Source organism: Peromyscus eremicus, chromosome 17 (assembly GCF_949786415.1).
Source record: "Peromyscus eremicus chromosome 17, PerEre_H2_v1, whole genome shotgun sequence".
NCBI lineage: Eukaryota > Metazoa > Chordata > Mammalia > Rodentia > Cricetidae > Peromyscus > Peromyscus eremicus.
This window is the reverse complement of record NC_081433.1, coordinates 61,240,409-61,252,909: the sequence shown is the minus strand read 5'-3', so window position 1 is coordinate 61,252,909 and position 12,501 is coordinate 61,240,409. Positions and strand designations below refer to the sequence as shown.

The 12,501-nt window shown below is 56.3% G+C and overlaps 1 protein-coding gene across 1 annotated transcript in view; it reads right to left on the bottom strand.

Annotated features, from left to right (window-relative positions):
- Positions 1-12,501, bottom strand: part of Crtc1 (CREB regulated transcription coactivator 1) — a 58,478-nt gene that overhangs the window by 6,909 nt on the left and 39,068 nt on the right. Inside the window, exons 7-11 of the mRNA XM_059244391.1 lie at positions 10,670-10,710; positions 10,160-10,368; positions 4,507-4,640; positions 3,237-3,539; positions 1,544-1,645 (exon numbers count right to left, since the gene is read on the bottom strand). Coding sequence (XP_059100374.1) covers positions 1,544-1,645; positions 3,237-3,539; positions 4,507-4,640; positions 10,160-10,368; positions 10,670-10,710 — 789 coding nt within the window. The remainder of the gene's footprint in view (positions 1-1,543; positions 1,646-3,236; positions 3,540-4,506; positions 4,641-10,159; positions 10,369-10,669; positions 10,711-12,501) is intronic.

Sequence of the window (12,501 nt, the reverse complement as noted above, 5' to 3'; positions counted from 1 at the left end):
ACGGGCTGCTAATGCAGCTTCATTTAGGCTGAGCTCAGGATCCGGTTCCTCTCACATCAGAACCTGCTGCCCGAGACCCACAGCCTCAGCAGCAGCTGGAGGTTTCATTCAGGGGGACAGAGCTGTTTGGGGTACTGGGGGTGCTTCTGAGATGGTGACTGATTCTGTCTCAGAGCCTAGACTCAGGGTTGCTCAGGGATGGGGCGTGAATTCTAGCCGAAGCCCAGGTCTGGCTGCAGACAGGACACAATTCTCAGAGGGCATAGAGCAGGTATGAGAGGACATGTCTAAGGAAACCCAATAGGAAGCCAGATGTGGTCTCACCCAGGCACCTCTGGGTTCTGGGAGAACCTTGTGCATCTGCAATCTCCCACTGGAGTAAAATACCCCGAGTCCTGTCATCACCAGCAAGAGATACCTGTTTTTCCTATCAGCAAATGACAAACGCCAGACCCACAGGCTGAACAGGACAGGATTTGCTGCCTGCCCGGATGAGAACAACCTGCTTCCCTTTGGGACAAACAACATCCCATAATTTTTCAGAGAAGTAAGTAATGGGGTGCGGACTCCTCCTCCATCCTACTTGCCTCTGTGTGTCCCTGGAGCTCCAGCTCAGTGTGAGTGGACTGAGAGGTGTTGGCACTAGGTGGACTCCAGGTGATGAAGCAGGTGGATGGCCACCATCGAGGACCTCATGCCCTCCTCTCTGTGCCCCAGAGGCAAGGCTGCCTGGCATTCCTGCCTGGTATTCCTGGCTCTAGCCTGGAAGGAACTTTTTACCTCTTACTGGGGTTGAGGACAGACTTCAGGACCTGGGGCATTACAAAGGCCAATACAAGTCTCTGCCTGGTGACATTTTAGGGTGGGGTGGCCCCAGGATGGTGAGCCCCTGAAGAAGTTCCGCACAGAATGTGGGCCTGATGAGACTGAGCCACACCTCAAGCCCTGAGTTAAGCATGGACAGCAGGGCAGGGAGTGAGGGGAGAGGACACTTTCTGAGGCTGACCTGGGCCAAGCCAGAGGCACACACTATGCACTGGTAAGGCACTCAGGAAGGATTCAGAGTCTGAGGCCACTTGGGCTCCACAGTGAATGAGGGGACAGCCTGGGCTACATAAGACCCTGTCTCAAAAGCACAACCCAAATAAAACAAAGCCCACATCAGCCAACTAAGGTTACATACAGTCTGCTGTTCCAACAACTGGACCCAGGGGTGGAGGCAGAGGCAGGGCAGCCACCACAGACCGGCTGGTCACTTCAGCTGTGCTCTGGTAGGCTACCCCTTGACCTTCACGGGCCTTGGGGCTTCAGGCTCCAGGGGCTTCTGAGCCACCCTGAGAACCTTTGATGGGTAGCTTTGGGGCTATGGTTACCAATGTGACTAACTTGCTCGCCCATCCTGTCGTGACCCCTGGGCACAGGCGGCCTGCTCGGTGGGTACACAGCCCTGGGCTGATGGCGAGGACAGATGGCATGGAGTGAGTGACATCACTAGACACATGGGATAAGTGACGCGGCGCAGGGCCCGGGGAGGGACCCTTACTTGCGGGGAACTTCCAGGGGAGAAGCCTTGATTGGAGACTGGAGAGGTGGGAGACTGGTTGGCCGGTGAACCCGCACTTGTGCGGTACTGCAGAGCCGGAGCCTGTGAGGACAGACGGGTCAGCGCTCGCCGACTCCTGTGCGGGCCCACGAACCCCAGCCTGATGCCCGGACCCTCCTGAGAATCCAGATGGCTACCTTGACCTCTGAGGGGAGGAGCTGACTGACGGAGCTTCTCATGGAGGGCTGCAGGGCCCCACTGGAGCCCACAGCAGGGACTCCTGCCTGATGCACAATCCTGACCCTGTTCAGAGCCGAAAGCATTGGGCACAGCATTCCCTAGACACACTTGCACACCCACCTGACACATTTGCACATCCACACTGTAATCCACTCACTCCTATTAAGCACATCGCATACAAATGCCATTCACCTGAACACCCCACTCATCAACACCCCCCAACTCATGAACACACACAACCTACTCATGAACACACATAAAACACCCACAAACATACTTGCACACACCACAGCATGCACCACTTACATAAACATATACATATGTGTGCATATCCATGGACACAGCTATCTTCATATGCACCCACGTTTCAGCATGCACTGACACTGTGCTTGCACACCTAGATACATGTGTATAGACACACATTACACACCTGCTGCACGCACCCTGCAGGTGTGCTGGAATTCACACATGTTCACACCCATTCAAACCCCCACCCCATACACTGGGCAGGACCAGCAGCTTCACAGGCTTCTGCCTCTATTCCCCTCAGGCCCTGGGTCTGCAGCAACCACATGACACAGTCCCTACAGGGACCAGCCTGCCTAGGTCACACCCTCTGACACCTGGCAGCGACCACCTCCTTGCCTGCTCAAGGCATTACCAAGGCCCAGCTCCTCAGAGGCAGGCTGTGCAGGGGCAGGGCCTGAACTCTGACCCCACTGCAGCCCGGAAGCTGCGTGTACCACACGGTTTTCCCGAGCTGACACTCTGGCCTCTCGCACAGAGTATTTAGTGATCCTGTGTGAGCAGGCTGGGGTGGGGTCAAATCCAGATGGGGTCTAGGGGAGGGGCACTCCATCAGCAGGATGTGGGTGAAGGAGGAGTACAGGGAATCCCCGTGAGCTGGAGGCCCCCAGGTCCACTGTCCCTGGGGTGGGGGCCAGGCTCTGCTGATTCTCTTCGTATAGCTGGAGCATGGCACCACCCCCAGTCCCTGAACGGGTACTTCCATCTGGGCCCCCTTGGCAGGTTCCCTCTGAGGCTCAGAGCCGCTTGGCGGCATGGCCTCCTAGTTGCTGGGTCGATCACCTGATCACCACATTCAGGTCAGCAGCCTAGGCTGAAACGGAAAAATGGGAAAAGCTCTGTGTTCCCAAATGGGTCATCCCATGTAGCTCAACAGAGATGGGACCTGCCACCCCTGTATTCAGCAAGGCATAGAGGTCAGGGGTTGAAGGGTCCAGCCTAGGACCTGTCTCCTCAGCCTGAATCTGCATCCCATGCGTCTCCTTCCTGCCTGCGCCTCAAGTGCAACCCAGTCCCCTTGACTTCAGCAAGAGGGCGGCTGCGAGCGGGATATTCTTGAGAGAAGCCTGGGATCAGTGATCCCGTCTGTGTGCTTCGACAGTGCCAGCGGGAGCCCCAGAGTGCCCAGGAACCCCCTCAAGCTTACCGAGGTGGCGTCGATCCCCATTGGTGGCTGGCCGGGGTTCTCTGCAGAAGACTGGGGAAGAGTGGACGGTGCAGTGACTGAGAGCGGGGGCAGCTGGGGGCCCCGTGTCAGGCTGGCACTGGGCAGCAGTGGACCACCCTGGGGGAGGCCCACGGACACCTGTGGGGGCGGTGGCTGCTGCTGGGACACAGGCGGAGGCGGAGGCGGTGGCTGGGGCTGTGGGGGAGGCTGCTGGGAGCCAGCCTGGGTGAAGAAGGCATAGGGCAGCTGCTGCTCCAGGGACAGAGCATCCATGGCCACGGCCTGCAGCAGAAGAAAAGGATGAGGAGGAGGCGCTGGGCCCTCAGTACCGGCAGCGGCAGGGCAGGGACTCTGTGGGTCTGATCCCCACAGCCTGCTCTCCCTTGATCAAGGAGGCCACACTCAGTGAGGATGGACCTTACCCAGGCAGGAAATGACAGAATCTCTAACAGGGCATACAAAATAAACATAGAGAGACCCTGGGCAGAGGTGCACACCTGTCCTCCAGCACTCGGGAGGCTAGGCAGGAGGTCACCCTAAGTATGGGGCCGGCGAATGCTGCTGGTTCTGCCTGGTCACCCTCATGCCTGCTGATAGCCCTAGCTCCACTCCAAGACCAGGAGTGGCGACATGGGAGACGGGAACAGAAGGGCGGTGAATTCAAGGTCATTCTCCACTCCTCGGTGCCGCACAAACCTTGTCTTAAAAACAAAGGAAAATACTCCAAAATAAGTATAAAACACTGCTTTCTGCCTGGTGGTGTCGCACGCCTTTAATCCCAGCACTCGGGAGGCAGAGCCAGGCGGATCTCTGTGAGTTTGAGGCCAGCCTGGGCTACAGAGTGAGATCCAGGACAGCCAGGGCTTCCCAGTGAGACCCTGTCTCAAAAAACCCAAAACCAAAACCAACCACCAAACAGACGCAGTTTCTGTCTGAATTTGTTGGTAAACAATACACACAGGGCCGGAGAGGTGGCTGAGAGTTGAGAATGCCAGTTGCTCTCGCAGAGAACCTGGGCTCGGTTCTCAGAATCCCCTCTAACTCCAGTCCAAGGAACCTGACACCTCTGGTCCCCAAGGGAACCTGCACACACACGGTGCACGTCCACTCACTCAAGCACACACACACACACACACACACACACACACACACACACACACACACAAATAAATAAACCAAGATCCAGACCCTGCAGGCCGGGGGTGGGGGGAAGGGGATGGTGGACTTCCCACCCACCTCGCCCTCGCACCTGAGTGATGGGTGACAGCGGGGACAGGGTGGGTGACACCTGCTGGGCCTGCTGCCGCCTGGCCTCTGTGCTCAGGGACAGGGGGCTGATGACTGCTGGCCGGTGCTGTGGAGAAGAGCTGGGGGTGTTCATACCTAAAAAGGAAGAAGGGGGGCTAAGGGAGGCGGCCACACGGCACAGCCCAGCTGCTCAGAGAAGCAAATGGCTGCTGCCTGTGGTCAGACCCAGGACGGGGCTCTGAGGACCGTTGTCCCATCAGTGACCACCCTGGGTGCCCCAGCCCAGCAGTCTACTTTCTTCTGGCGTGACTCACAGCCCCAGCCAATCAGCACTGCCCCCATGTAACCAACCAGAGCCTGTCTTGGGCTTGGACATTATCCCTGGAGGTAGAGGGGAGTTACCAGCCACAGAAGCCTAGAAGGCCTGTCGACCTCTGGTGACAGGGACAGTGGATGTGTGTCCTGAATCAGCCTTTATGATGTTTCCTGGCTTTAGAAGATAATGTCCTTCCCTATTGGCACATATCTATATTTATTTATTAAGATCTATTAATGTGTGTGAATGTTTTGCCCAAATGTGTGTCTGTGCACCATGTGTGTGTCAATGACAGTGGAGGACAAGAGGGCATCAGATCCGCTGGACCTGGAGTTACAGACGGCTGTGAGCCACCACGTGGGTCTGGGAGCGAAACCTGGTCCATGCAAGAGCAGCCACTGCTCTTAATCACTGAGCCAACTCCATATGTGCATATATATATATACACATACATACATACACATAAATATATATGTATATATTTGTTTGGTTGGTTCTTCAAGACAGGGTTTCTCTGTGTGTGTAGCCTTGGCTATCCTGGGACTCTCTTTGTAGACAGGCTGGCCTCAAATTCACAGAGATCCACCTGCCTCTGCTTCTCAAATGCTGGGATTGAAGCGTGTGCCACCACTGCCTAGCCCCATTTTATATTTTATTTATTTATTTATTTATTTATTTATTTATTTATTTATTTATTTATTTATTTAGGCTTTTCGAGACAGGGTTTCCCTGTGTAGCTTTGGAGCCTTTCCTGGAACTCACTCTGTAGTCCAGGCTGGCCTCGAACTCACAGAGATCCGCCTGCCTCTGCCTCCCGAGTGCTGGGATTAAAGATGTGTGCCACCACCGCCCGGCTATTTATTCTTTTGAGAGAGGGTTTTGTGTAGCTCAGGCTGGTCTCAAGCTGGCTATGCAGTGAGAATGACCTTAAACTCCCAAGCCTCCTGTCTGCTTCCTGAGTGCTAAGGTGACAGGCATGAGCCACCGTGCCCAGGTTTTGCCGTACTAGGGACTGACGCAGGGACTCTGTGCGTGGTAGGCAGGCACTCTGTCAACTCAGCCACAAGCAGTGTACCAAATGAGCTCAAGCTACCAAGCCGTCACTGGTGTCTAATACAGGGCTATCCTGGAACTCACTAGGTAGCCCAGGCTGACTCTGGCCTCAGAGCAACCCTCCTCCCCGTCTCCCAGTACCAGGATCTCAGGCTTGTGCCGCCATAGGCCCTCTCTCTTTTTGGCTTGGCTCAGGCAACTCCATCCTGAGGGCTTCTGCAACATCAGGGCCCTCCACAAACATGTTCTTTCCCGCCAAGGCACCTCTTAACCACCTAGAGACCTTCATCCACGGCCTTCTTTGGCACCTTCAGGATGGTGGGGCTCCTCCCCACTCCCCATAAGGCTGCCCGAACTGAAACCGGATTCCTTCTCACCACCCCAGCCCTGCCCTGAAGTGACGTGCCCGCACCTGCCAGGGCCTCTGCAGGCCCTGCTGCCCCTTCCCTCACCACCCCCCCTCCGAGGACTCTGATCCCTGAATTCTGAGGCGATGAGGGACCTGGGTGAGATCAAGGGCACAGGGCAGAGAGGGGGCATGCTGCCTCATCCTGGGCACCAAGCCAAGCAGGCAACAGGCCCCTCTGATGACAGGGGAGCCCTGAGGGCCTGCACTGACACCTCCCTCTCCCATGTTCCCGCAGACTGCTTCCTCATCAGCAGCCAGCAGATGTTAACAGCACCCTCAGGCAGTCCCAGTGAGATGCCAGTGAGGGTGCCAGCCTAGGGAGGACTTGGCACCATCAGACAGACCATCAGAGCCAGGTGAGAGTGCCCGAGTCACCAGGAGATCCGGGACCTGCCTGCCCCGGCACCAGTGCACCTTGTTCCTGGAGTTGGGAACACACCTAGCGTTCCCAGGGAAGATGAAGTGAGAAGGCCTTTGTGCTGGGGCAGGCCCTTGTGAGGCAGCCTGCACTTCCCCCAGAGCCTGCTGGGCTCTGCTCCTACCCAGCACTGGGGTGGGTGGGGGTGGCTCCCCTGCTCCAGGGGCAGAGCTGGAGCGCTGTCTGGGAGGGAGCACTCAGAGCTCCCTGTCAGGGCTGCTGAGATACAGAGCACATATGGGCCAGTGAGGACACATGCCAGAGGTCGGAGCTCTGTAAGAAGTGGATGTAGGGACTGGAGAGATGGCTCAATGCTTCAGTGCACTGGCTGCTCTTGTAGAGGACCCAGGTTTAGTTCCCAGCACCCACATGGGCTCACAACCATCTGTGACTCTAGTCCCAGGGGACCCTACAGCCTCTTCTGACCTCCAAGGGCACCAGGCACACACACGGTGCACAGACACACAGACACTCACACATATAAATCTAAAAATAATAAAAAAAAATAAGTAGATGTGGAAGGCTGGGACTTGGCTGGGGCTCGGTTGGTACAGGCTTGCTTGTCCAGGACACACAAGAGCCTGTTTGAGTCCCCAATGCCACATGCACCAGACAGAGTGGTACATGCCTGTCACCCCACACTTGGGAGATGGAGGCAGGAGGATTAGAGGTTTGAGATCATGCCTGACTACACAGCAGGTTGTAGCCCGGCCTGGGCTACATGAGACCTTGTCTCCAAAAAACAAAACAATACAATGAGTGGGAGCGAGGTGGGGCTGGAGAGACCGCTCAGTGGTTAAGAACACTTGCTGCTCTTGCAGAGGACCCAAGACCCTCTTCCAGCTTCAGCAGGCACCAGGCGCGCGCGCGCGCGCGCGCGCACACACACACACACACACACACACACACACACACACACACACGAGCGGAAATGGGACAAATGGCAAGGTAGGACCTAACAGAAAAAAGGATGGTGTCTCTGTCTCTGTCTCTGTCTCTTTCATTTTCTTATTTGTTGAAGACAGGGTTTCTCTGTGTAGCCCTGGCTGTCCTGGAACTCACTCTGCAGACCATGCTGGCCTTGAACTCACAGAGATACATCTGGTTTTGTCTCCCAAGGGCTGGGATTAAAGGCAAATTTCATCATACCTGGCCTCCCTGGATTGATTTTTAAACATGGATTCAAAGTAAGTAATAAGCATGAGTACACCCCCCCCCCACACCCCCACACACACACACACTGCAGGAATCACTCTGCCAACTGCTGTGTTTAGCCCCTGGCCCTCTGATCATGAACACAAGGGCATTTTTAATCCTTGCCTAAGCACCACCACACCCAGAGAGGCCAGATGGGCAGGCAAATCACACGGGCACCCTGCTGGTGGGTCCCTCTGTCCAGCCTGGATCACCTATGGAGCAGAGCCAGCTGGAGGGGATGTCTGGGCAGGGGAGGGCAGGACAGGCTGGCCAGGTGGCGGTGGCCTGGCCCTGGCATGTAAGCCCTGCTGGAGGGGCCCTGTAGGCCTCCTGAGTATAGCCAGCAGTGGACATGGGGTCAGCCTCCTGTGTACTGGCCTGCAGACAAGGTGGGTGGGGGCCATGGTCCCCCAGCTCCTTTCCCTTAACAGGGTCTGGCTATGGTGGGGACTGTCTATGTGCCAGGGTCTGGCTCAACCTGTCGAAGGAGAGTGGCTGGCTTGTAACCACACAAGCACAGATTAATTTCTAGGGTAGGGTCGGCCACCCCGGCGGGCCAGCAACAGGGTCACCTAAACTCTTTCCTTGTGCTTGTTCACACTGTAATTGCAGCTGGTGGAGCGCTAGAGCAGGGGCAGAGAGAAGAGCAAGGTTTGGACGTGGCAGCCTCTGTGCAGGGCTGAGGCCCCTGGCTTCTAGACCCTCCCTGTGCCCTGGGCCTCGAAGCTGAGCACTGACAGGCATGTGACCAGGCTGTGAGGACTCAACAGCCTGCTCTGATGGTCAGTTCTCTTGTTCTGGCCCCACCTGCTCCCCTGGAAGCCTAGGAAAGGGGCTGGGGCGGTGGTAGGTGGGGCACAGTGGTAAAGAGCTGGCCGAGCATGTGTGCACGAGCCCACTGCAGTCTTTAGCATCTATGGAGCAGACACAAGGCTATGTTTTCAATCTCAGGAAATGAAAACACCTCAGGCATAACTGGCCCCATCCCACCTGCTATCCCCCCCATGTGCTCACATCAGAGGAAGGCATGGAGGTCCCTGGTCTCCACTCCATCAATCCTGCCTGGTCACAGTGCTCCCCAGCAGCTCTTAATCCCAGGTCTGTAGAGCGGCTCCAAACAGAGCCCACTGTGACCTGGGCACCCCCATCCTTAATGTGTCCCACCATCTGTCCGAATCCATGTGGTCACCCACAGTGCTAACAGCTTAGGGCTCGCTGTACGCCCTCAGGGACAAGGAGACACAGGCCCACACCAAGGGGGGGCTGAAAAGCGGGAGGCATTAGCCGGGGCAGTGTGCGCGAGGGATCAGAACAGGGAGGTGCCACACGCAGGCAGCCTGTGCAAAGGCCCTGGAGTGAACAGGTGCAACTGTGATGTCAGGGCTGGGAGCTGGTCAGAAGAGGGAGCGTGGGGCTCAGCTTGCGTGGGGCAGGCACAAGGTTGGGAGGAGCTGAGCAGGGCGAGAATCATGGCGGGCTGATGGGTCAGGGCGAGCATCATGGCGGGCTGATGGGTCAGGGCGAGCATCATGGCGGGCTGATGGGTCAGGGTGAGCATCATGGCGGGCTGATGGGTTAGGGTGAGCATCATGGCGGGCTGATGGGTCAGGCTTTTAATGAGTAGGGGATAAAATTAAAGAGGACGCAGCCACGGTAGCCCCGAAAAGCAGTGTTGGGTCAAACTGGGAGCCAGAGATGGGCAAGGAAGAGCTGGGGCATGGAACAGGCCAAGGGGAGAAATAAGCTTTTCAAAGGTGAGGGTGGCCCGGAGCATGGCCCAGTGGTTAAGGGCACAGGCTGCTCTTCTATAGGATCCAGGTTCAGCTCCCAGCATGCACACAATCACCTGTAACTCCAGATCCAAGGATCCAGCGCCCTCTTCTGTCCTCAGAAAGTACTGTGCACACAAGTGCACAGTCACACATGTGGGCAAAACATCCATACACATAAAATATTTTTTAATTAAAAAAAAAGCAGGGGGGAGCTTGGAAGGGCCAAGCCAAAGTTTCACTAGCAAACGAAGTCAAAGGCTTTAGGGCCCCCTCCTGCTCCCAGACCTTCCCTGAAGCTGAGCGCTACACGGCAGAGCCCTAAAGTCACCGCTGGACTCCCGGAGGCAACGCTTGGCTTCCTACCCCAGGCCCTCTGCACAGGCTGTGCCCTTTGTGGCTCCGTGGACGGGTGTACCACCTTAGACACACCCCATGAACTCTTCACTGCAGCGCGTGCTGCTGCGGGTGTGGGCAGCATGGGAACCTTACCCTGACCAGCGCCGCTGACGCCCAGATGTGCGAGGCTGCCGGTGCTGCTGGAGCTGGTGAGAGCAGGAAAAGCTGGCTCCTCGGGGTCCAGCGGCGTCGGGAGCGGGGAGGGGAAATGGGTGTTGGTGAGGTCAGGAAGGGAGCCCCCTGTGTTGTGGGTAGCGGGGATCAGGGATGACGTGCTCTCCTGCTCTGCAGATGGGAAGATGCTGGGGAGGCAGATGCAGACAGGACGTGAGGTCGGGACAGTGACTAGCTGGCCAGCCATGCCACCCTAGGACAACTGCAGTGGGACAGGAGGGGACCGAGGGGGTCAGTGGGCACAAAACAACACCCCTCGGTGAGATGTGAACGTGACAGGACCCCAGGGTGGGAGGACAGCTGTCCACAGGGACAGGGCCAGGACCTCCTGGGTACCCACTGGTGGCTCATTTTCTCCCCTGCCAGCAGGAACAGACCAGGAAATGGAAAAGCCCTGGGTACAGGGGAGTGTGGGGGGCCCAGACTTACTTGATTCCGGGAACCTCGCAGGACTTGGGCCTGGAACCCGTCTGAAAGAGAGCAGATCAGTTGGCGGGTGGCAGGCATGGCCACCAGTGCGCTGAGCTCGGTGCCCTTCTGCTCTTCCCTTCTCCTGCCCAGGACCAGCAACCATGCAGGGGTGGCTCGGAGAAGCCCAGGGCAGAGCCAGGAGCTTAAGGAGGGGCCTTCCCAAACTCTCTCCAGATCCTGTAGCTGCCCTGTGGGTGGTCACGGCCAGGGTCTTTGCTGAAGCCCCAAGCCCAGATCTAGGCTGTGGCACTGAGGACTCCTGGCTGCCCATGGCTCTGAGATCCTGATCCTCTGGGGGTCAGTGCTGCAGGCTGGAGCTCACACCAGAGGATGCAGGGCAGGCGGACAGCAGCTGCGGGCTTCCCTGAGGGTGGCTTGTGACCAGCAGATTCGCTATATTATGGGACTCCGGCTGGAGAAGGTTTGGAAAAGCTTCCTGGGGCAGCAATCCGGCTCAGCAAATAAAGAGCTTGCCACACAGGCTGATAGTCTGAGTCTGATCCCCAGGACCCCCAGGGCAGAAGAGACCTGACTCCTAAATTTGTCCTCTTTCCTCCTCACGCATGCCAGAGGATACACACTCAAGCACACGTGTGCGTGCACACACACACACACACACACACACACGTACACAATATATTTAAAAAATGATGTAACTAAAAAAAAAAAGACAAGAGTTCCATGGATGCAGAGGCCCTAACGGCTTTCTTAGCTATGTAATAAAGGCCCTAAGGTCTCTGAACATATATGCATTCTTTTTAAAAATATTTTTATTTTGGCAAACTGTCTTGTAGCCCAGGATGGTTGCAAACCCCTGCTCCTGCTGCCTCAGCCTCAGGGTGCTGAGATGAGGTGAGGTGAGCCTCAGATCACACAGATCAGCTGTGCGACAGGCCACACCCACCCTGCTTCCAAGCTGAGCCAACAAGAGTTTAGAGCCATTTAGATGGACAGAAATTCTTTTCTTTTTGTTTATTTTGGTTTTGGTTTGAGACAAGGTTTCTCTGTGCAGCTCTGGCTGTCCTAAGACTCTCTATGTAGACCAGGCTGGCCTCGATTCATAAAAGATCCCCCTGATCCTGGAGGCAGTGGCGCACGCCTTTAATCCCAGCACTTGGGAGGCAGAGGCAGGCGGATCTCTGTGAGTTCGAGGCCAGCCTGGGCTACAGAGCGAGATCCAGGACAGCCAGGGCTACACAGAGAAACCCTGTCTCGAAAAACCAAAAAAGAGATCCACCTGCCTCTGATTCCTTGCTGGGATTAAAAGTGTGCACCGCCACACCCAGCCAAATTACTCCTTTCTTCAGTGTTGGGGATGGAACCCATACAGGCTGGGCAAACATGCTACCCGAGTCACACCACCAGCCTCCCTTTTATTTTGAAAGGAAAAGACGAATTTACTTTTTAGTGTGTATTTTGCCTGCATGTATGAATGTGTACAGGTGTGTGCCTGGTGCTCATGAAGTCAGAAGAGGGCACTGGTCTCTTGGAGCTCAACACAGATGATTGTAAGTCACCTTGTGGGTGCTGGGAACCAGACCTGGGACCTCTGCAAGAGTCGCTGAGCCATCTGCCTAGCTGCACCTTCCCCTTTTTAAACAGCATTTATTACTTATTTGTGTGTGCATGTGAAGGGGTCTGGGCACACTTGTGCTATCACAGGCACGTGGAGGTCAGAGGACAACTTGAGAGAGTTGGTCCCCTCCTTCCACCACGTGGCTCCCAGGGCTGGAACTAGGTCCCCAGGCTTAGGTGGCCAGCGCCTCTGCCTGCAGAGCCTCACCAGTCCT